Genomic DNA, 26,530 nt, shown 5'->3' on the forward strand with positions numbered 1-26,530 from the left:
AAGGAAGCCTTGCATTTTACCAGGATGTCTACAAAAATGACTGCAGTTCTCCTGCTGCTTCAGTTGAGTAGTCACTTTGATTCTGGAAGTTGTGGAAAGGTGCTGGTGTGGTCAACAGAATCCAGCCATTGGATCAGCATGAAGACAATACTGGAGAGGCTCACACAGAGGGGACATGAGGTGACTGTTTTTAAACCTTCAGTTTCCATTTTTGTGGATGGAGATAAATCATCTGCCATTAAATTTGAGAGCTATCCATCATCAATTTCCAGAAAATATTTAGAGAATCTTAATAATAAATCCATCAGTGTAATGGTTTATGAGATACAAAAACAACCATTTTGGAAATATTATTCAATGTTGCAAGAAATTATGAGTCAAATTTCTGATGTTTTAGAGAATATATGTAGAGATTCAGTTTTGAACAAGAAACTTATGGCAAAACTACAAGAATCAAGGTTTGATGTCATTCTGTCAGATGCCTTATTTCCCTGTGGTGAACTGCTGGCTGAAATTCTTCAGAAACCTTTTGTGTGCACTTTGCACTTCTCTCTTGGTTACACGATAGAAAAGTATAGTGGGGGACTTCTTTTTCCTCCTTCCTACGTGCCTGTTATATTGACAGAACTAAGTGATCAAATGACATTCATTGAGCGGGTAAAAAATATGCTATATATGATTTATTTTGACTTTTGGTTTGAATTATTTAATGAGAAGAGATGGAATCAGTTTTACAGTGATATACTAGGTGAGTCACTTGTAGTATAAAATCATAACTTTCCTGGGCTCTTTTGAACTTGAACTTGTAAGAATCTACTAAGAGGAATTTTTTAAATAGTGTCATGTATGAAAAAAATCATCTATCAAACACAAAGTACAACAGAAAAATGTACATTGAAGTGTGAGAAATCTTTGGCCATCACTTGTATAAGGCACCCTGGGTACACATATAGGCACCACATAAAGCTCTGAAGACTTCTGTAGTCAACTGCATACGTTACCATTGCACTATCCATTCTATTTGTCTTTGAAAACTAATTTTAAATTTCACTAAATGTCTTCATGTACAGAGACACAAAGATTGAGGACTTACATGTGTACTTCTAGTACAACTATCCATGTAGCACTGAGAAAATGTTATACCTTTAGTTCAACTAGATTCTTAATTTAGATATTAGTTGTCATTTTATCTAAAGAATTCCTTCTCAGCTGTGTACAGTGTTTCTATCCCAGAGCAGGAAACCTAAAATTTTGGTTTCTGGCCCTTCCACATTCCTTCACTAAAGTTTTGCACTTCATTGTCATTAAGACTTACAATGTCGAAGCATAGAAATGCAACTAATTAGTTTTGTGTTTTAAACTCTTTAATAAGGAAGAAAAAAAAAGAAAAAGAATGAAGAAAAAAATTTCTATTTCATGTTCTAATGATTTCTAGCTCTTCATTCAAAATATTTTACATGATAAATATTTGCAAGCTCCCAACATGAACCCAATAGAAACAATAGAGCAATAGAAGATGCATAAAACAAAACCATATTCAAATTCCTTTCAGTTTACTTGTAGAATCAAGAATCAGAGATCTTCTTCTAAATTGTACAAACTGAATGGAAGAATTTTGAGAAGATATTTCTATTAGTATGGTATGCTTAATGAATTACTTAACCCAAATATGCACTTCTGTTTGTGGCTGTTACTTTTTGCACTTCTTTTTGTGGCTGTTACTTTTTCTACTTTAGATTAAAAAAATACATAATTTACCTCTATAGTAGCTATCTTATTTTGATGATATTTAAGCTTGTAAGTGTTGAAGACATTACAGATAACGTCTGATCCAAAATTTCACATATATATATGTGTGTGTGTATGTGAATATAAACATCATACGTACATAGGAAATATAGACTCATATATACATATTTTACATGCATGCACAGTAGCTTTAAAAAACTGCACACACTTTTAAACATATTTCTCTTCATTATTGAAAGTTCCTTCTGACACCAGGCATACTCCTATCTTCATAACAATTTCCCAATGTCCTACAGCTTCAGTATTCTCTTCTGGTTCAGGACGACCCACTACATTGTCAGAGACAATGGCAAAAGCAGATTTCTGGCTCATTCGCACCTACTGGGATTTGGAATTTCCTCGCCCAAGCCTACCAAATGTTGATTTTGTTGGAGGACTCCATGCAGACCTGCCAAACCTCTGCCTAAGGTAAACCTGTTCCCTTTTGGCTGTTTCTGCTGTCCTTGCTTCTTCACCAGGAATGATTCTCTCTTCCTCACTCAGAATGGTTCACTCACAGTGACAGACTCACAGAAAACGGAGAAAAGAGTCCTATCATTTGGAATTCTTACTATCACAAGTATGTGAATTTCATTTTTGTTACAAAATAAAATGGACTTTTGAAGCACTTTTAAGGATAGGGTTTCAGTTAAATGGAGATCTTCATTATTCAACACATAAGTAACTACCAGTCATTTTCTGAATTAATGCTGAGAAGTAACTAGCTTGTACAGAAGGAGCATCCTGAATATGCAGAGAAAGTAGGGAAGTCTCTACCCCCCACCAAAAAAATTTCATTCTTCACTGAAAGGTAGACTGTCAGCAAGAAAGAAAAATCCCATGGGAACTGTTATAACAATGAAATCACAGGTGTTTCTTGCCTATCCCAAGGCTATAGGAGACCTCAAGAAAATTCCCTGAGGGAACATGGGTTTCCCCACCACAGCTGCCTGAGAGAAAGATAATAGAAAAATACATATTGCACATATAACAAGGGGTACAACTTGTGTATATTTAATGAGTGCCTATTAATTTATACTACTTGTCTGTGTAGGCTGCCTTGAGTTTATAATTATCAATGAATCTAATTATATAGCATCAAAGATATAATGTAATTGTAATTAATATCACACCAATGTACACAATTGAAAGCAATCATTTTTTTTCTACATAGTCTCTTGATCTTTATCATGCTAAGGGAGATAAGCAAAATCCAAAAAACCAAAGGGCATATGTTTTTCTGATATGCAGATGACAATTCACAATAATGAGGTGGGTGCTAGAGAAGAATAGAGTTACTTTAGATTCGGTAGAGGGGGAGTAAAGGGAGGGAAAGTGGTATGGGGGTAGGAATGACAGTACAGTGAAGCAGATATTATTACCTCGTGCACATATGTGTCTGCATGACCAATATGATCCTAGTATATGTAAAATCAGAAAAATGAGAGATTACACTCCATTCATGTATGATCTATCAAAATGCATAAATGCATTTAACTGTCATGTATGACAAATTGAAACAAATAAAAAAGTTTAAAAATAAAATAAAAAAGAGACCCTTTAGCCACGTCTTTAGTAGCAACATAAATCTGATCTTTTTCACCTTTTAAAATACAATATGGTAACTTCCCTTTCCACAAGCATAGAAATGAACATTTTGGACTGCCCAAGTCTTTGGTAATGATTCCTCCATTCATGTTAAGGGATAATGTCAGTGTCAATAGAAAAAGGTAAGAGAACTGGTAAAAGAGGACAAGAAAAAGGATTTTCAGCAGACTAATCATGATAATTAAGAAAAGCTGTTCTGGTAATAAAGTTTTCATAAACAAGATTCAAATCCACATAGATGATTATCAGATCTATATTAATTCTTATGTCTCCACAGTGCTTCCTTGCCACTCATTCTTATATTCTCAGGAATTTCTGTATATTTGGAAGAATTAGATATTTGGGAAGTATACCAGAAATCTGAAAAATGCCATTTTCTGATTTATTGTATTTTTTAAACAGCTGGAGGAAAGTGTTTGAAATGTTCCCAGTTCAAAGAATTTGTAAATGCTTAAGGAGACATAACTGCTCATTGTCTTGATTTAATTGTTAGACATTTATACCTGTATTGAAGTATCATACAATTCCCCAAAATGTATACAACTTTTATGGGAAAATCAAAATTTTTCAAACATAATAAAAAAAAAAAAAATAAGGCCCAGTTCTATTTACTCACCTACTTTGAAATTATACAGTTCAAAATGTTAGCCTCTATATAATATTTATTGCAAGAATTTATAAAAGAAACAATGGAAATTATTTAGATATAAAAAGTGAAGGAAAAGTTATACTTTGTTCATGTTATACTATTTAACCATTTTTAAGGACACTCAACTACATTGTCATCCATTATGTAAATATGTTTTGAAATATTAGGGACAGATGATAAATGAGATTGTTATTTTCATGGAGGATGAAAAAGCAAATATAATAGGATTAGATTTCTCTAAATATGTGCCATATATACACAGTTAGTTTCATTAATAGAAACAAAACAGAATACATATTTATATGTATTATTTTATCTACAGATGGAACTCAGGTCCTCATCCACACTGAGCAAATTCTGGGAGACTGAACTGTGTCTCCTGTACATAACACACCAAATTTAAATCAATTAAAATTTAAACAACAAAGAGATTAGTAGTAAGATAATTTCCTTTTTATACTATTCCAATGTTTTATAATAAGATCTTAAATTTTAATTTTAAAGAATGCTGCAGAATAAGAATCATCAATCTCTCAGGAACTAATCTGTAATATGAAAATACGTCATTTAATCATATAAGTATGTGCAAAATAAAAAACTGAATAAATGAATGAATAAAAGAAAAGATGAGTACTTTCAACAACAGGGATGAAGAAGTATTTAGGCAAAGCATCAGTGAGATTACATAGTGAACCATTGCCTATAGTACTAAAAATCATCAGACACATAAAACATCTGGATGTATCATGTGAGTCACAGGATTAATGTATTCACAATGAAGTATATGTCATCAAGTTAAAATAATAATTTTGAACAATGTTATTGACAATGTAGGAACTGTAAGTCAAATATAAAGTTATTACATCTTGTTCTTTAAAATGTGTTTTCAAACAAACCCTAACCAATAGCTAGCAAGTGAAATATACTACTTGGTTTGGCAGAGTGTGGATATTATTGTATAGATGAAAACAGAAAATGATGAATTAAACACAGAAAAAATAAGTAAATGATTTTGAGAAGATTTCCAAAAAAATTTGGATCTGCACATTATGTTTGAGTGAGTCACTTTATTGAAGAAGTTAGAATTATTGCTCTATGGAATGTATAATGGAAAGGATAACAAACCACCTGTTTGGACAATTCCAAGACAATTACAGGAGTAGTTTTTTTTTTTTTTTTGCTGGAACTTTCTAGATATTGAAGTGAGTGACTCAATAGTGTGACAAAATCTCTGCTCGGGAAGGCCTGATGGCACTCTCCTGCTGGTGAAAGTTTTTCCTGCCAGACACATTGAATCTGTCACAGTCAGTTCTACACAGCACATTCTACCAGGAATTCAATTTTACAATGTAATTTCATGTCATAACTAAGTATGTACAAAAATATGGCTAAACATATATACTATTAGAGAATTAATATGACTCTTTAACTCTTTCATAGAAATTCAAAATCAATACCAGACTCTGGAATCCCAGTGATTCTTAAACTTTTAATAATAAAGAATAGTTTACAGAGGCCGCTCAGCACAGCTCTGGGACTCGGAGCAACCACTGGGGCTCCGGCGGCTGCCCAAGGGAGGAGCGGCAAGGAGAGCTGTTTGGACTCAGAGCTACCACTTCTGAACACTCCTGCTCTGAGGAGGAGGAGGAGGAGTGTGGTCGCTTGGATTCGGAGTGACTACACCGGAGCTACAGGCGGTTGCAGGAGGAGAAGCGGCGTGGTGAGCTGTTTGGACTCAGACCACTTCTGAACACCGGGGCCTGCCCGGAGGAATAGGAGGAGGAGGAGGAGGAGGAGGAGGAGGAGGAGGAGGAGCGCAGCGGGTCATTTGGACTCGCAGTGACTGCATTAGAGCTCCAGGTAGCTGCTCAGAGGAGAAGGCGAGTGGTGAGTTGTTTGGACTTAAAGTGACCGCTCCTGAACACAGGGGGGCTGCCAGGAGGAGGAGCGTGGTGGGGGTGGGTCACTTGGTCTCAAGTGACCGCACCAGAGGACCAGGCGGCTGCCCATAGGAGGCGTGCAGAGGGTCACGTGGATTCAGAGCCACTCAGAGCGACCGCTCCTGAACACCCGGGGGGTTACCTGGAGGAGGAGGAGGAATAGGGAGGGTCACTTCGACTCGGAGTGATTGCCCAGGGCTACGGGCAGTTGGTGGGAGGAGGAGGCACACAGTGAGTTGCTCGGACTCCTAGTGACCGCACTGGAATACTGGGCGGCTGTCTAGAGGAAGAGGCGTGCAGCGGGTCTCTGGGACGCAGAGCGATTGTACGGGAACCCCAGGTGGCTGCTCAGAGGAGGGGCCGCATAGCCAGGCGATTAGGTGCAGAACAGGGTCCCAGGATCTAGGAGGCTTCTTGGTGGAAGAGCCCCAAAGAGACACGCTTAGGGCGGAGCGAAGGTTCCAGGCCTGCGGGCAGATTCTCTAAGGAGGGGCAGGCTAAGGAGATTCATCTGCGAAGGGTGAGGCTCCCAGGCCCAGGAGGTAGGGCCGGGCCCCTGGGAACTTTACAGAGGAAGGCAGCCCAGTCCAGGTGGTAGCTGTAAATTGAGGGGAACCTCTAGGAGGGGAACTGACCAGCGAGACCTCCCCACCGGGTGAGTCTTCCCTGGCGGGTGAGGTTTCCCCACAAGGACGGTAAAACCAGAGACACAGGCCCAAACAGGCCTTGCCTCAGCCCGCAGCCTAGTTCCCCTTTAGATGACCATTGGACAACAAGTGGAGGCATCTCTGCCCACTAGCAGGGAATATACCCCACCTGAAGGCCACCACTCCTAGAGAAGCAGCTTCTTTGTGGCGCACCACATTATCAACTTCCTCCAAGACTTCAGCCCACTGAAGGCTAAGAGGGGATATATATAGAAATCTTCAAGGACATTGTAAGTCAAGAGAGGAAATAGGCAAGATCTCAGCGGTCCACTGATACCTGAACAATATGAGAAAACAAGGAAAGAAAATGCCGCGAACAAATCTAGATGTTACATCAATAAAACCCAATGACAGCATGGCAGAAGAAATGACAGAAAAGGAGTTCAGAAATTACGTAATTAAAATGATCAGGGAAGCAAACGATGAGATGAAAGAGCAAATGCAGGTATTGAATGATCACACCAATTGACAGTTAAAAGAGCAAATACAGGAAGCAAAAGATCATTTCAATAAAGAGTTAGAGATATTGAAAAAAAACCAAACAGAAATCCTTGAAATGAAGGAAACAAAAAACCAAATTAAGAACTCCATAGAAAGCATATCCAGTAGGATAGAACACCTGGAAGACAGAACTTCAGACATTGAAGACGAAATATTTAACCTTGAAAACAAAGTTGAACAAACAGAGAAGATGGTAAGAAATCATGAATGGAATCTACAAGAACTATGGGATATCATGAAAAGGCCAAATTTAAGAATTATTGGGATTGAGGAAGGCCTAGAGAAACAAGCCAAAGGAATGAACAATCTATTCAATGAAATAATATCAGAAAATTTCCCAAATCTGAAGAATGAAATGGAAAATCAAGTTCAAGAGGCTTATAGGACTCCAAATATACAAAATTACAACAGAGCCACACCAAGGCACTTTATAATGAAAATACCTAAAATACAAAATAAAGACAGAATTTTAAAGGTCGCGAGAGAGAGGAATCAAATTACATTCAGGGGGAAACCAATACGGATATCAGCAGATTTTTCAATCAAGACCCTAAAAGCTAGAAGGGCCTGGAACAACATTTTTCAAGCCCTGAAAGAAAATGGATGCCAACCAAGAATCTTATACCCAGCAAAACTTACCTTCAAATTTGACGATGAAATAAAATCCTTCCATGATAAACAAAAGCTAAAAGAAATTACAAAAAGAAAGCCAGCATTACAGAACATTCTCAGCAAAATATTCCATGAGGAAGAGATGAAAAACAAAGAAGCAAATCAGCAAAGGAGGAATTATCCTAAAGGAATTGTCAAATAAAGGAGGAACCAAGTTGTGTCAAATAAATAAATAAATAAAATTTAAAAATGAACCACATGACCGGGAAACCAAATCATATCTCAATAATAACCCTGAATGTTAATGACCTGAATTCATCAATCAAAAGACATAGTCTGGCAGATTGGATTAAAAAGAAGGATCCAACAATATGTTGCCTACAAGAGACTCACCTCATAGAAAGAGATACCCAGAGACTAAAGGTGAAAGGATGGGGAAAAACATACCATACACATGGACTCAGCAAAAAAGCTGGAGTATCCATCCTCATTTCAGATAATGTGGACTTCAAGCCAAAGTTAGTCAGAAGGGATAAAGAAGGTCATTTCATACTGCTTAAGGGAAGCATAAATCAGCAAGACATACCAATCATAAACATCTATGCCTCAAACAGTGGCTCATCCATGTATGTCAAACAAATCCTTCTCAATTTCAGAAACCAAATAGACCATAGCACAATAATACTAGGTGATTTTAACATGCCTCTCTCACCACTCGACAGATCTGCCAGACAAAAATTGAACAAAGAAATCATAGATATCAATAACACAATCAATAATTTAGACTTAATGGACATTTATAGAATATACCATCCAACCAAGAGCGAATACACTTTCTTCTCAGCAGCACATGGATCCTTCTCTAAAATAGACCATATATTATGCCACAAAGCTAATGTTAGCAAATACAAGAAGATAGAGACACTGCCTTGTATTCTATCAGATCATAATGGATTGAAGTTAGAAATAAATGAAAGAGTAAAACACAGAAAATATTCCAACATCTGGAGAGTAAACAATATGCTATTATATGATGAATGAATAACAGAAGATATTAGGAAGGAAATTAAAAAATTCTTAGAGGTAAATGAGAACAAAGAAACATCATATCAAAATCTCTGGGATACAATGAAAGCAGTACTTAGAGGGAAATTTATTTCATGGAACGCTTTTAATAAAAGAAGTAAAATTCAACAAATAAACGACCTAACACTACAGCTCAAAGCCCTAGAAAAAGAAGAACAGACCAGCACCACAAGTAGTAGAAGACAGGAAATAGTTGAACTCAGAGCTGAAATCAATGAAATTGAAACAAAAGAAACAATACAAAAAATTGACAAATAAAAAATTGACAAATACAAATAAATAGTTGGTTCTTCAAAAAATAAACAAAATTGATAAACCTTTAGGCACACTAACAAAGAGAAGACGAGAGAAAACCCAAATCACTAAAATTCAGAATGAACAAGGAAATATCACAAGAGACAGGATTGAAATACAAAACATAATTAGAAGCTATTTTGAAAATCTATACTCCAACAAAATAGAAAATTTTGAAGACATCAACAGGTTTCTAGAGACATACGAATTGCCTAAACTGCATGAGGAGGACATATACAATTTAAATAGACCAATTTCAAGTACTGAAATAGAAGAAGTCATCAAAAGCCTACCAACAAAGAAAAGTCCAGGACCAGATGTGTTCTCAGCTGAGTTTACAAAACCTTTAAATAAGAGCTCATTCCAATACTTCTCAAAGTATTCCATAAAATAGAAGAGGAGGGAACCCTCCCAAACTCATTCTATGAAGCCAATATCACACTGATACCTAAACCAGACAGAGACTCATCAAGGAAAGAAAATTTCAGACCAATATCCTTAATGAACATCGACGCAAAAATTCTCAACAAAATTTTAGCAAATCGCATACAAAAACATATTAAAAAGATAGTGCACCATGATCAAGTGGGTTTCATCCCAGGGATGCAAGGTTGGTTCAATATCCGGAAATCAATAAATGTCATTCACCATATCAATAGACTTAAAGTCAAGAATCATATAATTATTTCAATAGATGCAGAAAAAGCATTTGATAAAATACAGCACCCCTTCATGCTCAAAACACTAGAAAAAATAGGGATAGTGGGAACATTCCTTAACATTGTAAAGGCCATTTATGCTAAGCCCATGGCTAATATCATTCTAAATGGAGAAAAACTGAAAGCATTCTCCCTAAAAACTGGAACAAGGCAGGGATGCCCTCTTTCACCACTTCTATTCAACATCGTTCTTGAAACTCTAGCCAGAGCAATTAGACAAACCAAAGAAATTAAATGGACACGAATTGGAAAAGAAGAACTAAAACTATCCCTGTTTGCTGATGACATGATTATATATTTAGAGGAACCTGGAAATTCCACCAGAAAACTCTTAGAACTCATAAGTGAATTCAGTAAATCAAGATCAATGCTCGTAAATCCAACACATTTTTATACATAAGTGATGAATCTTCAGAAAGAAAAATTAGGAAAACTATCCCATTCACAATAGCCTCGAAAGAAATAAAATACTTTGGAATCAATCTCACAAAAGAGGTGAAAGACCTCTACAATGAGAACTACAGAACAATAAAGAAAGAAATTAAAGAAATCCTTAGAAGATGGAAAGATCTTCCATGTTCTTGGATAGGAAGAATTAATATTGTCAAAATGGCCATGCTACCTAAAGTACTATACAGATTCAATGCAATTCCAATTAAAATCCCAATGATGTACCTTAGAGAAATAGAGCAAGCAATTATGAAATTCATCTGGAAGAATAAGAAACCCAGAATAGCTAAAGCAATCCTTAGCAGGAAGAGTGAAACAGGGGGTATTGCAATACCAGATCTTCAACTCTACTACAAAGCAATAGTAACAAAAACAGCATGGTATTGGTACCAAAATAGAAAGGTAGATCAATGGTACAGAATAGAGGACACGGACACAAACCCAAATAAATACAATTATCTCATACTAGACAAAGGGGCCAAAAATATGCAATGGAGAAAAGATAGCCTCTTCAACAAATGGTGCTGGGAGAATTGGAAATCCATATGCAACAGAATGAAACTAAACGCATATCTCTCACCATGCATGAAACTAAACTCAAAATGGATTAAGGACCTCGGAATCAGACCAGAGACCCTGCAGATTATAGAAGAAAAAGTAGGTCCAGATCTTCAACATGTTGGCTTAGGACCAGACTTCCTTAACAGGACTCCCATAGCAGAAGAAATAAAAGCTAGAATCAACAACTGGGATAGATTCAAACTAAAAAGCTTTCTCTCAGCAAAGGAAACTATCAGCAATGCGAAGAAAGAGCCTACAGAGTGGGAGAATATCTTTGCCAATCATACTTCAGATAGAGCACTAATCTCCAGAATATGTAAAGAACTCAAAAAACTCTACTCTAAGAATACAAATAATCCATTTGACAAATGGGCTAAGGAAATGAATAGACACTTCACAGAAGAAGATCTACAAGCAATCAACAAACATATGGAAAAATGTTCAACACCTCTAGTAATAAGAGAAATGCAAATCAAAAGCACCCTAACATTCTTTCTCACCCCAATTAGAATGGCGATTATCAAGAATACAAGCAACAACAGGTGTTGGCGAGGATGTGGGGAGAAAGGTACACTCATACATTGCTGGTGGGGCTGCAAATTAGTGCAGTCACTCTGGAAAGCAGTGTGGAAATTCCTTCGAAAACTTGGAATGGAACCACCATTTGACCCAGCTATCCCACTCCTTGGCCTATACCCAAAGAACTTAAAATCAGTATACTACAGAGATACAGCCACATCAATATTCATAGCTGCTCAATTCATAATAGCCAGATGTGGAACCAACCTAGATGTCCTTCAATTGATGAGTGGATAAAGAAACTGTGGTATATATATATATATATATATATATATATATATATATATATATATGCACACACACAATGGAATATTACTCAGCCATAAAGAATGATAAAATTATGGCATTTGCAGGCAAATGGATGAAATTGGAGAATATCACGCTAAGTGAGATAAGCCAATCTCAAAAAGCCAAAGGACGAATGATATCGCTAATAAGTGGATGATGACATATAATGGGGGGAGAGTAGGGTTAGTGTTAGGGTTAGAGTTAGGGTTAGGGAGGGGGGCAAGTATGGAGGAAGGAAGGACTGTATAGAGGGAAAAGAGGGGTGGGAGGGGTGGGGGGAAGGGAAAAAATAACAGAATGAATCAAACAACATTACTGTATGTAAATTTATGATTACACAAATGGTATGCCTTTACACCATGTACAAACAGAGAAACAATATGTATCCCATTTGTTTACAATAAGAAACATACATTATTAAAAAAAAAAGAATAGTTTACAGGTAGAATTTGTAGCATTTTGATTAAATTTAAGTTATAAGGAATTGTAGAGCATATAAAGAGGTAAGAATTTATATCAATTTTATCTGAATTTTTCTTCATATTTATAGAAATATTTACAAGTAATGAACACACCATACTACACTACATAATCATCACCACTGAATTTTTGCATATCACAAGTATTCTCTGTATCACAATCTTGTACCAGTTTAGTAATAAATGGAATTTTAAGTAATATAGGGACAATTTTTAAAAGGCTTTACATTTCCTTGTTAATCCTATGTGACTAACTATTCATCCAAACTAAAAACATAAGTTCATAATATACTTACTGTGATTGTTCAGAAATATAGCTTGTTTCACTAAACCAGTGAAAACTAATTTTTTTCCATCAGATTCATTGAAGTCATGTGAACATGAAGCCCTTTCTAGTTTCTTTTTTTCCTCTATATTTGTAGGTGTTTGATTACATCTAATTTCTACATGTGCTGATTTAACTTATGTCAATATGAATAGCAATGTGCTCAGAAATTTTATAAATTTAATAAAGAATACCATCTTGAACTTAGGAAGTATCATAGAATTATAACACATACTTCCACATATAACCATACTGCATGACATGACAGACACATTCACAGAACTTATGGCCTTCATTCTAAAGTGTTAGCCATGAAGCAGGCAACATCAAAATACAAATCTCAATGCTGTTTCCCCATATAATATTTCATCCTGTGTTTTTGATAAAAATTTAATAATTTGGAATGACCTACAAAATATGGAGTAAAGTTTATTTGAACAAAAGCTGATGAAAAAGAATTTTATTTTTTCCTCACAAGGAGGAACTATTTTATGGAGGTTGAATACTAGGCTGAGGAGACAGACATCTTCTGTCACTCTGGATGACTTGTAAGCACCTCTGAGGGAATATCATATTCATTTTATTTCTAACAAGGTGTTTTTCCCATTCAACATCCAGTAGTGGCTTGTGGGGATCCTGAGTCTCTTGAGAGCTCTCACACAAGTCAAAGGAACGAGTGACTGGAGGAACCTGGAAGCTGAAGAGGGCACAGAAAAGTGTGGCTGTGGGGCACAGAGTGAGAGAACTAGTAGGACCTCGAGTGAGGGCAGGTCAAGGGGTTTGAAAGAGCTGAGGGGAACTACAAAGGTGGTTGAAAGAGCAATGGAGGGAGTGGTGCTGGGAAGGAAGAGGTCTCAGGGGAGCCAGTGTAGATCTTAAGTTTTGAATAGGAACATGCACATGCATGACCACAGCAGCACTGTTCCCAGAAGTAAAGTCTTGGAAGCAAAGCAAGTATCCAAGAAAGATTTACACATAAGGTGTTTCTCATATACACATAGCTCATACAACTTACAGTCTATAAAACTTAGAGAATATTATCACTGTGCCAGAACAGAGATGGCCCTTAATTATATTACACTTTTAAAGAAATACAGTAAAACGGAAAAAACTTCCATGTATATTATGTATCTGGATTTCTAAAATTCAGAGAAACAAAGTAGAAGTATGATAGTCAAGTATCAGAACCAGAAGAAAATAGATTTTTGTCCACTTAAATAATTAGTTGGTTTGCATACCAATATCCTCTGGTAATGATTGCCTTAGATATAAATATGTGTACCGCTACTAAACAATATCTTAGGAAAAGTTAAAATTGTACACACACACACACACATAAAATGTATATTGGAACTTAATTTTAAGAGGAGACACTATTATAGTATGTCCTCAATATATTTTTTCTTTCCTCATGTGGTTGAACTAATCATTAAAATAGTCTTTGCTCTGCTGTGGATTTGTGATGGAGTAAATTCTTTCCCTCACAGGAAATGGAAGACTTTGTCCAGAGCTCGGGAGAGAATGGTGTTGTGGTGTTCTCTCTGGGGTCCATGGTTGGTACCTTGAATGAAGAAAGAGCCAATGTGATTGCATCAGCTCTTGCCCAGATTCCACAAAAGGTTAGATAAGGTGACTGAATGGTACTGAACTATGGAAAGGGTCTATTAAACTCTATAACGGGTCTGATGACAGAAATTTCCTTGAAGGGGTAAAATCTTGATATCTTTAATTTGTCTCAGCATTCACTTTTAAAACCAAATACACATGGCAGCTGCTAAAATAGTGCAGAGGGTATTTCTGATTAAAATCATCAGCGTTAACAATGTGCTAAGGAAGAAATATATTTCACAGGTTCAGTGTGAATCTGATATTCGAGTGGTATGACAGACAGGTACACAGAAATCACCAAATTCTGCCCTGCCATGTCCTCTTTGTCCATGCAGGACCCATGAGGACAATGTAAATATGAATGAAGTCAAATTTTAATGTACACCAGCAGAGTGATGATAAGTATGAGTTAAAATGCCAAATCACATCATATATTGTCATCTTCCTACATAATCTTGCCCTCCATTCTTCTCCTAAATCATGAAAGGGGCTTATTTGAGGTGCTACTCATGGTGGGGCAATAGAAAGAAGGAAAGTCAGTGTAACTACCAAACAAACTAGACTTGAAAAAATGAAAAATCAAACTGTGCTAGAGACTGCCTCTGCTAGTTTCTCAAGATTGAAGATGTCTGAGTTAGGTTGGAGACAGGAAGCTGCCCTTACAATGGACTCTCTGCATTAGAAAAATGTGATTCCACAAGGGCAAACACTAATGCACTAATGTATTTTAAGAAGAGATTCCTGAGTAAACTTTCTCACATATCACTCAAAAGAAAAAAAAAGTGTAATATTAAATTTAAAATTTGACAACAATTGTAAAATATAGGTTCAGAGGGAATGATAAAAGTGGGAGGTCATTAGAAATATTCATGTAGATTATTGTCCTAGAATTATAGTAACTGTAAATATTTAAATATATATTTCATATTGGTAAAACAATTCACTTTATCAAATATTTATGAACTCTGAAAATCGCATACCAAACATGGCTAAATGTAAAAATACTTACAGGAAAAGACCATCTGCTATTTAAATCACAACTTCATTTGTTCACATTATCCCATCCCTGTTCTCATATCTCATTTCATTATCTGTTTAATGAGAAGTATTCAGTTATGTAATTTCTTAATTTCTTCCAAATTTTAACATGTTATATTTTGAAATGGTGTCAAGGAATGAGTCTGCTGTACCCTAACAGGTTCTATGGAGATTTTATGGCAAGAAACCAGATACATTAGGACCCAACACTCTACTGTATAAGTGGATTCCCCAGGGTGACCTCCTTGGTAAGACTTGGAGAATGAATCATGAAAATATGAAGAAAAATGGATTTAAAAAATTTGCATGGTACATAAATATACTATAACTATTAATGAAAAATTCATTAATTACCTATTTTTATATTTACTATCTTGTCAGGGAAAATGGATAAAGAACAGACCAAAATGATTCAATGATATGTACAATCAGAAAAATGTGAAATTACCCTTCATTTATGTATGATTAGTATATGTTTAAAGGTATTCTGCTGTCATGTAAAAAAAATTAGAACAAATAAAAAATAAAATAAAGAACAACTGTTTGCAATTTACCATCCGTGACCTAATAAATTTTCTGCATCTCAATTGTAATTACCTCTTACAGAAAGTTTTTAGTCAGTTCCTGTATTGTCTCTCTGTCCCTTTGGCTGTAGTTTATGCCTATCCTTAAACCTACTACAGGGCTATTTGAGAAACCATAAAAACAAAAGAACACTCTCCTTTATTACAATGTTCTCTACATTTTCCATGACCACAAATGAGAACACAATCGTAATTGTAAAATGTATTTCCTTTCATGATGAAGTGCAGTCAGTCCTACCTCTGATTCCACAACCACATCTACCCTACTCTCTGCTGCCTTGGATGGTGCATAGTAAACTCAGCGATGTCACTCTCGCTTTGATAGTACACGTTCCCATACTTCCCCTCCTAAGAGGACACATGCTATTACTACCGTCCAGGATGTGCTCTTTCTTTTGTCCACATGGCACCTTTATCATTTAAGTCTTGAGTCACATACTTCCATGTAGCCTTCACTTATTTCTCCAATAGACTTTGTTGGTTCTTGCTCTGAGTTAAAAGCAATTTCATTGCAGTATTATAGTTGTAATAATCTGCTATCTAGAAAATAATTCCTCTTCCATGGTTTATGTCGTGCCTTTGTTATATCTGACTTATAATTGATAGTTTGCCTTAATTTGATCTAATCCTAGGTCATCCAAAAACCAAACTTTCATAACTCATGGTGGAGCCAATGGCATCTATGAAGCAATCTATCATGACATCCCTGTGGTTGACATTCCTTTATTTGCGGATCAATATGATAATATTTCTCACATGAAGATCAAGGGAACAGCCGTTAGACTGGATTTTAACACAATGTCAAGTACTGATTTGCTTGAAGCATTGAATAAAGTCATCAAGGACCCTTCGTGAGTATAACATTTTTTTTCATTTTGATGTCTATATAAGATAGATTTCCTTGACAGTGAAGATAGATGTATTCATATTTTTGTGAATTTTCCAAAAATTAAAAAGATTTAGGCATTTTGATATGTGATTTCACAAAATCAGTTCTTTTAGAGCTGAAAATCAAACTGATACATTGCATGACTAGTTAATCTTGAATCAATGTGATGTTAAAAAATATTTTCTCTGTAGCTAAATGTAAACAATTTTTTTAGTAATATGATAGAATAAAGGGAAAAGGTAAGTGAATTTGAGGAAATATTAGACAATATTTCAAACCTCAAATTTCCAAAATTATTTGTCTTTTTATATATTGTACATATATTATGCAGAATCGAATAATTTGATATAAGGATAATATAAACAATGGCCAATACAGTTAATCTTCATTTGTCTTTTAAATACTTGAAATTTCTATTGTAATGAACCTTATAACTCCTCTGTTCTGCTTCCTTAAAAGATGCAGGAGAAGAGTTGTACCCTATAGTCACCCGAAAGTACAGAACAGTTGTGCTTATTCCTGCTATCTACTGCAGTTTGGTACCTGTTGTCCAATATCTCTATTCCCACTCCCTCCTACCCTGCCTAGTTTCTGCTTAGCACAATTCAGAACCTACTTCCTTGAAATCAACTCTTGTAGATTGTACATGTTCAGGATAGCACACAGTTCTTTTCTCTTGGGCCTAGTTTATATTATTTAACAAGATGTTCACCAGTTCCATCAGTACTCCTCCAAACAGGATTTCATTCTGTTTTTATGGCTGAATAAAAATTCATGGATATATATTTCACTTCTATTTAAAACTGTCATCTAAAAAGGAACACAGCACCTGATTTCTTATCTTGACTAATATTGACAGAGATACAATAAATATGAGGGTTATCATTTTGACATACTGATACCTTTTCGTTCAATGTGTGCCCCTAATGGGAATGTTGAGTGTTGTATTTTCAGTTTTTCAAGGAAACTCCAGGCTCTTTTCCACAGTGGCTGTGCTAATTTATATTCTGGCAGTGGTCTATAGGAGTGCCTCTTCCTTTACACCCTCACCAACATTTGTCATTCTTTGTCTTTGTGATTATATCCCTTCTTACTGGGGTTAGATTATCTCTTGTAGTTGTTTTCATTTGCATTTTCTTCAGGATTAGAGATCGGGAGGATATTATCACATACTTTTTGCCCATGTGCATTTCAGATCACTTATTAATTTTTAAGCAATGATTTATCCTCAAGAGATTATAGGATTCCTCATATCTTCTACATATTAAGGTTTGTTAGAGAAGATGATAATTAATATCAATAACGAGTTATTTGAGACATGGTTTCCATGCATAAATTTTATGTTTTTAAATTATGAAAATCAAGTGGTTTAATTATTTTCACATACTGAAAAATGTTTCATCTAAAGACAATTTAAGAAAATTTGTCACCAAATGAGTAACTCTATATACTTCATAAATAAATCTCCCTTAAGATTACCTCTCCACAACCACTAATCTTCTTCAAGACTCCATAGATAAAACTTTTATGCAAAATCCATGAAATAGAATCATGTAATATTTAGTAGACTGCAATTGGGTAGTTTTACTTATCACCATGTTTTTTTAATTTATCCACATTAAACATATATAACTACTTGATATCTGTTCATTGCTGATTAATATTCTTTCTGTGGATATACTACATTTTACAAATCCATTCATTGCAACACAGATTGGGTTGTTTTCAATTTTGAATGTTATGAATATGCATATGTATATTCAAGATATTCTTATATATTCAATATATTTGTATATTATGTAATATATATTGTGTTAACATCTATTTTCATTTCTTCTCCATAGTTCTGAGAAGTGGAATTCTACCTCACATGTGAACTTCATGTCAATGAATAATTCCCAATCAGTATTCCAACCTATTGGCAGCATTTTGCACTACCACCAGCATTATAGGAGGGTCCCCATTTTTCTATATCATTGCTAAAATTTGCTATCATCTGTCATCCTGATTATAGCCATCCTAGTGATTATGAAGTGATATTCTTTCGGATCTTGATTTGTATTTATCTATGGTTAATGATGATGAGCAGGTTTTCTTGTGTTTAAATGGTATGCATGTTTATTCTTTGGGGAAATATCTATTCCAAATCTTAAACTCAATTATAAATGTTATCTCTCTTCCAATGTTTGCATTGCAAGGGTACTACTGTATGTATTACAGAGACAAGTCCATTATGAGGTACTTAATTTGCAAATATTTATTCCATTCCAGAATTGAAGATAATACCATCATGTATGGATCTATCAATTTCATTATAGTGCAATTTGAAGCATGAAAGTGTTTAATTTTAGCATAAAATTCTTTAATTACCTAAACTTCCTCAATTCTAATGGAAATGTCAATGTAATGTACATAGCGCCTAGCCTATCTACAATCAATTCAACATTCATTACAACTATCAGTAATATTACTGTATAAGGAAGACTTCACCTAAAGGAACACTTTTAACAATGCTTGCAAAAAACAAAATTGGTTATAAATTTCAATGATTAATTAATTTTAAACAGTAAATAAGAATAGAATGGAAATGTAGTGAAGGTCAGAAAAAGAAAAGGTAAGAAAAAGAAAAATGAATCTCAAATAAAACGATGAATCCAACTATGAAGAGATTGAAGTCTATGTTAATTATAAAAACTGGTGTTATTATCAGCAAAGACTAATCAGACCATAGTTTTCAAAATTAATAATCTACCCTGTTTGTAAGACATGATGAATTTAAGTATAGAATAATACTGTAAGTGAAAAGGTAAGAAACGTCTTACTGAAGCCATAATTGAAATGTCATTTTACCTCTACTAATATTACCATAATAGTCTAAAATAACTACTAAGCATAAATATTAGTCATTTTCTTATATTACTTGATGAGACATTCTAAACAACACCATTCTCAATATTATGCATCTACTAAATAAACTTTAAGGCAAACAATCTAAATTACCAAAAAGTTCCACCCCCACCCCCCGCAGGTTGCTTCAGAGACCAGCACAGGGCAGCCAGGGACTTCCCCAAGCAGCCCGGCTCCCTAAGGCAGGAAGCGCCTTTCTAGGCTATCTTCTCGGAGCAGACCACCCAGTGAGAGCCTTTCTACGCAGAGCCAGCCAAAAGTCCCAAAGCCAGCGGAGACCTCCAACCCGCAAGCAGCCTCTGGGACCATGGTAGGGCAGCCAGAGACCTCCCCAGGTCTCTCTCCCTGGAACCAGTAGCAGACTAGGGGCAGTGTTCTTTGGAAGCACTGCATTATCAAGTTACTCCAAGACTTCAGGCTACTAAAGGTTGGTAGGTGGTACACTGGAAATCTATAGGGACACTATAAGCCAATAGAGGAAATCTGCAATATCACAGAGTCCCACTGACATCTGACCAATATGAGAAAACAAGGGAAGAAAATGTCCAAAACAAACCTAGATACGATATCAATAAAACCCAATGACAGCACAGCAGAAGAAATGTCAGAAAGGGAGTTCAGAATGTACATAATTAAAAGAATCAGGGAAGCAAACAAGGAGATGAAAGAGCAAATACAGGCATCAAATGATCGCACCAATCAACAGTTAAAAGAGCAAATAAGGGAAGCAAAAGAGCATTTCAATAAAGAGTTAGAGGTACCGGGAAAAAAAAAAAAAAAAAAAAAAACAGAAATCCTTGAAATGAAGGAAACAATAAACCAAGTTAAAAACTCCATAGAAAGAATAACCAATAGGATAGAACACCTGGAAGACAGAACCTCAGACATTGAAGACAAAATATTTAATCTTGAAAACAAGGTTGACCAAACAGAAAAGATGGTAAGAAATCATGAACAGAATCTACAAGAATTATGGGATATCATGAAGAGGCCAAATTTAAGAATTATTGGGATTGAGGAAGGCTTAGAGAAACAAACCAAAGGAATGAACAATCTATTCAATGAAATAATATCAGAAAATTTCCCAAATCTGAAGAATGAAATGGAAAACCAAGTACAAGAGGCTTATAGGAATCCAAATATACAAAATTACAACAGACCCACACCAAGGCACATTATTATGAAAATACCTAAAATACAAAATAACGACAGAATTTTAAAGGCCGCAAGAGAAAAGAATCAGATTATATTCAGGGGGAAACCAATAAGAATATCAGCAGATTTTTCAATCCAGACCCTAAAAGCTAGAAGGGCCTGGAACAACATTTACCAAGCCTTGAAAGAAAATGGATGCCAACCAAGAATCTTATACACACAAAACTTACTTTCAGATTTGACGATGAGATAAGATCCTTCCATGATAAACAAAAGCTAAAGGAATTTACAAAAAGAAAGCCGGCATTACAGAATATTCTCAGCAAAATATTCCATGAGGAAGAGATGAAAAACAACGATGCAAATCAGAAAAGGGAGGAACTAGCCTAAAGGAATAGCCAAATAAGGAGAAACCTAATCATGTCAAAAAATCAAAAATGAGTCAAATGACTGGGAATACGAATCATATCACAATAATAACCGTGAATATTAATGGCCTGAACTCATCAATCAAAAGACATAGACTGGCAGATTGGACTAAAAAGAAAAATCCAACAATATGCTGCCTGCAAGAGACTCATCTCATAGAAAGAGATACCCATAGCCTAAAGGTGAAAAGATGGGAAAAAACATACCATGCACACAGACACAGCAAAAAAGCTGGAGTATCCATCCTCATTTCAGATCATGTGGACATCAAGCCAAAACTACTCAGAAGGGATAAAGAAGGACATTACATACTGCTTAAGGGAAGCACAAATCAACAAGACATAACAATCATAAATATCTATGCACCGAACATTGGCTCATCCATGTACGTCAAACAAATCCTTCTCAATTCCAGAAATCAAAGAGACCACAACACAATAATACTAGGTGATTTTAACACACCTCTCTCACCACTGGATAGATCTTCCAAACAAAAATTGAATATAGAAACCATAGATCTCAATAACACGATCAACAATTTAGACTTAACCGACTTATATAGAATATACCATGCAACAAAGAACAAATACACTTTCTTCTCAGCAGCACATGGATCCTTCTCTAAAATAGACCATGACTTATGCCACAAAGCTACTGTTAGCAAATACAAGAACATAGAGATACTAACTTGTACTCTATGAGATCATAATGGATTGAAACTAGGAATAAATGACAGAATAAAAAACAGAAACTTTTCCAATACCTGGAGATTAAATAATACACTCTTATATGATGAATGGATAACAGAAGACATCAGGAGAGAAATAAAAAAATTCTTAGAAGTGAACGAGAATGAAGACACATCATATGAAAATCTCTGGCACACTATGAAAGCAGTACTTAGAGCAAGATTTATTTCATGGGGCCCATTCAACAAAAGAAGTAGAAATCAACAAATAAACGACTTAACACTACAGCTCAAAGCCCTAGAAAAAGAAGAGCAGACCAACATCAAAAGTAGTAGAAGACAGGAAATAGTTAAACTCAGAGCTGAAATCAACAAAATTGAAACAAAAGAAACAATCGGAAAAATTAACAAAATAAATAGTTGGTTCTTTGAAAAAATAAACAAAATTGATAAACCCTTAGCCACACTAAGAAAGAGAAAGAGGGAGAAAACTCAAATTACTAAAATTCGGAATGAACAAGGAAATATCACAACAGACAGGAGTGAAATACAAAACATAATTAGAAACTATTTTGAAAATCTATACTCCAACAAAACAGAAAACCTCGAAGACATCAACAAGTTTCTAGAGACTTATGAATTACCTAAACTGAACGAGGAGGATCTACACACTTAAATAAATCAATTTCAAGCAATGAAATAGAAAGGTCATCAAAAGCCTACCAACAAAGAAAAGTCCGGGACCAGCCATGTTCTACAAAACCTTTAAAGAAGAGCTCATTCCAATACTCCTCAAAGTATTCCATGAAATAGAAGAGGAGGGAACCCTCCCAAACTCATTCGATGAAGCCAATATCACACTGATACCTAAACGAGACAGAGGCACATTGAGGAAAGAAAATTTCAGACCAATATCCTTAATGAACATCGACGCAAAAATTCTCAACAAAATTTTAGCAAATCATATGCAAAAATATATTAAAAAGATAGTGCACCACGATGAAGTGGATTTTATCCCAGGGATGCAAGGTTGGTTCAACATCTGGAAATCAATAAATATCATTCACCATATCAACAGACTTAAAGTTAAGAATCACATGATTATTTCAATGGATGTAGAAAAAGCATTCGATAAAATACAGCATGCCTTCATGCTCAAAGCACTAGAAAAAATTGGGGTAATGGGAACATTCCTCAACATTGTGAAGGCCATCTACGCTAAGCCCATGTCCAATAACATTCTAAATGGTGAAAAACTGAAAGCATTCCACCTAAAAACTGGAACAAGGCGGGGATGCCCTCTTTTACCACTTCTATTCAACATCATTCTTGAGACTCTAGCCAGAGCAATTAGACAAACAAAGAAATTAAAGGGATACAAATTGCAAAAGAAAAACTCAGACTATCCCTGTTCGCTGATGACATGATTATATATTTACAGGAACCTGGAAATTCCACCAGAAAACTCTTAGAACTCATAAGTGAATTCAGTAAAGTAGCAGGGTACAAGATCAATGCTCATAAATCCAATGCATTTTTATACATAAGTGATGAATCTTCAGAAAGAAAAATTAGGAAAACTACCCCATTCACAATAGCATCGAAAAAAATAAAATACTTGGGAATCAATCTCACAAAAGAGGTGAAAGACCTCTACAATGAGAACTACAGAACACTAAAGAAAGAAATTAAAGAAAACCTTAGAAGATGGAAAGATCTCCAATGTTTGTGGATAGGCAGAATTAATATTGTCAAAATGGCCATACTACCTAGAGTGCTATACAGATTTAATGCAATTCCAATTAAAATCCCAATGACGTACCTTAGAGAAATAGAGCAAGCAATTTTGAAATTCATCTAGAAGAATGAAATATCCAGAATAGCTAAAGCAATCCTCAGTAGAAAGAGCGAAGCAGGGGGTATCGCAATACCAGATCTTCAACTCTACTACAAAGCAATAGTAACAAAAATGGCATGGTATTGAAACCAAAACAGACAGGTAGATCAATGGTACAGAATAGAGGACACAGACACAAACCCAAATAAATACAACAAATGGTGCTGGGAAAACTGGAAAACCACATGCAACAGAATGAAATTAAACCCCTATCTCTCACCCTGCACAAAACTCAACTCAAAATGGATCAAGGACCTCTGAATCAGACCAGACACCCTGCATCTTATAGAAGAAAATTAGGTCCAAATCTTCAACTTATTGGCTTAGGATCAGACTTCCTTAACAGGACTCCCATAGCACAAGAAATAAAAGCAAGAATCAACAACTGGGATAGATTTAAACTAAAAAGCTTTCTCTCAGCAAAGGAAACTATCAGTGATATGAAGAGAGAGCCTACAGAGTGGGAGAAAATCTTTGCCAATCATACTTCAGATAGAGCACTAATTTCAAGAATCTATGAAGAACTCAAAAAACTCTACACCGAGAATACAAATAATCCAATCAACAAATGGGCTAAGGAAATGAACAGACACTTCACAGAAGAAGATCTACAAGCAATCAACAGATATATGAAAAAATGTTCAACATCTCTAGTAATAAGAGAAATGCAAATCAAAACTACTCTAAGATTCCATCTTACCCCAATTAGAATGGCAATTATCACATTCACAAGCAACAATAGGTGTTGGTGAGGATGTGGGGAAAATGGTACACTCATATATTGCTGGTGGGGTTGCAAATTAGTGCAGCCACTCTGGAAAGCAGTATGGAGATTCCTCAGAAAGCTTGGAATGGAACCACCATTTGACCCAGCTATCCCACTCCTTGGCCTCTATCCAAAGGACTTAAAACCAGCATACTACAGAAATACAGCCACATCAATGTTCATAGCTGCTCAATTCACCAAAGCCAGATTGTGCAACCAACCTAGATGCCCTTCAGTTGATGAATGGATATAGAAACTGTGGCATATATATACAATGGAATATTATTTCACCATGAAGAATGATAAAATTATGGCATTTGCAGGCAAATGGATGAAATTGGAGGATATCATGCTGAGATAAGCCAATCTTAAAAAACTAAAGGATGAATGATCTCGCTGATAAGCGGATGAGGACATATAATGAGTGTAGGAGGGGTTCTGTTAGGGTTAGGTTTAGGGTTAGGGATAAGGAGGGTGGTAAGAATGGAGGAAGGAGGGACTGTGTAGAGGGAAAAGAGGGATGGGAGGGGTGGGGGGAAGGGAAAAAATAACAGAAAGAATCAAACAACATTGCCGTATGTAAATTTATGATTTTTAATTAAAAAAATGGAAAAAAAAGAATACACAGTTTGTTCTGATAATAAAAGGATCTTGAACCCTTTTGTAATAATGCAGAAATTATTTTCAAAATTAATAAATATAACTGCATGTAAGATTATTAGAACCTCATAAAGTTAGCTTAAGTGATGAATGTATATTTATGTTGTAAAAAATATTATTAAATTTGAGAGTGACAAAATCATATAGAATATATTTTGCAGACAGGATGTAAGTCAGGAAAATATTGAAAAATACTTACATAATATACCATATCTGGACATTAATCTTAGCACATGAGGAGCCATATGGACATTTTGGTCACACTAGTATCAGTAGCTGACATGTATTTAATTAAAAATGATCTTTCTGAATAGTGAGTGGAAATACACAGTAAAAGGTAGAAAGTAGATCATAAATGAAATTGTTAGAAGTCATTTCACCCACCATGATACAACAACTCTTCCAAAACATTAAGATGATCATTTCAAATATCATATAACCATATCACACACCACACTTAGGAATGGCTGACTGCCACTTGGTCTACCTCAAAAGATTAACTGTCCTATCTCACATTCCATTTTCACTTTGGAAAATTTTATCCAACAGAAATCTCCAACTTAAGGACCTTGAAGTACTTTAAATCCATTCTATCCAAGCATGGTTCTTGGATAAAATGAACTTTGAATCTGAAATAAGTTTGAAATGGAAGTAAAGAAATAAATAGAACTCCAACTTGGAAGCCAAGATTTCCAAGATAAAGACAACAGAATCAGTAACACACTACTTCTACGGTTGTTCTACACACTTATTTGAGTGAATTTTGTGAAACGTACAAAGAAACTTTCAGAGACTTGAAAAGTTAGATCTATTAATTTGTCTTATGATTGTCCTTTAGATAAAAAGAGAATGCTACGAGGTTATCACGAATTCACCATGATCAGCCAGTGAAGCCTCTGGACCGAGCTGTCTTCTGGATAGAGTTTGTCATGCGCCACAAAGGAGCTAAACACCTCCGGGTTGCTGCCCACGACCTCTCCTGGTTCCAGTACTACTCTCTAGATGTGGTTGGGTTCCTGTTCACCTGTGTAGCAACTGTGATATTAATCGTCACTAAATGCTGTATGTTGTGTTGCCAGAAGTTTGCTAAAACAGGAAAGAAGAATAAGGGGGAATAGTTTATTGGGTCTAGAGCTGGGAGTCCTGTCAGGTGGGCTTCTTCCACTTAACTCCAGCAGTAAGAGGTGACAGTGCTAGACTCCCCTTTCTCTGTGAGAAAGTAAATATTCAAAACATATCTAATCAACTCAGAATTTCTTTTCCAGAGATTTAATTCCTGGTTGAAGATTATAAATATTTCATTTCAAAAAAAGTCAAACATTG

The 26,530-nt window shown here is 35.5% G+C and overlaps 1 protein-coding gene across 1 annotated transcript; it reads left to right on the forward strand.

Moving 5' to 3' along the window:
• On the forward strand, positions 1–26,530 carry LOC306669133 (UDP-glucuronosyltransferase 2B15-like). The gene is given in 8 exon segments (XM_079153014.1): positions 1–748; positions 2,070–2,186; positions 2,189–2,217; positions 14,074–14,205; positions 15,393–15,480; positions 16,449–16,463; positions 16,466–16,667; positions 26,046–26,530. Coding segments are annotated over 8 exon segments (1,311 nt in total). The 5' UTR covers positions 1–24; the 3' UTR covers positions 26,050–26,530.

This window comes from Sciurus vulgaris (genome assembly GCF_902686455.1).
Source record: "Sciurus vulgaris genome assembly, chromosome: 9".
Taxonomy (NCBI): Eukaryota; Metazoa; Chordata; class Mammalia; order Rodentia; family Sciuridae; genus Sciurus; species Sciurus vulgaris.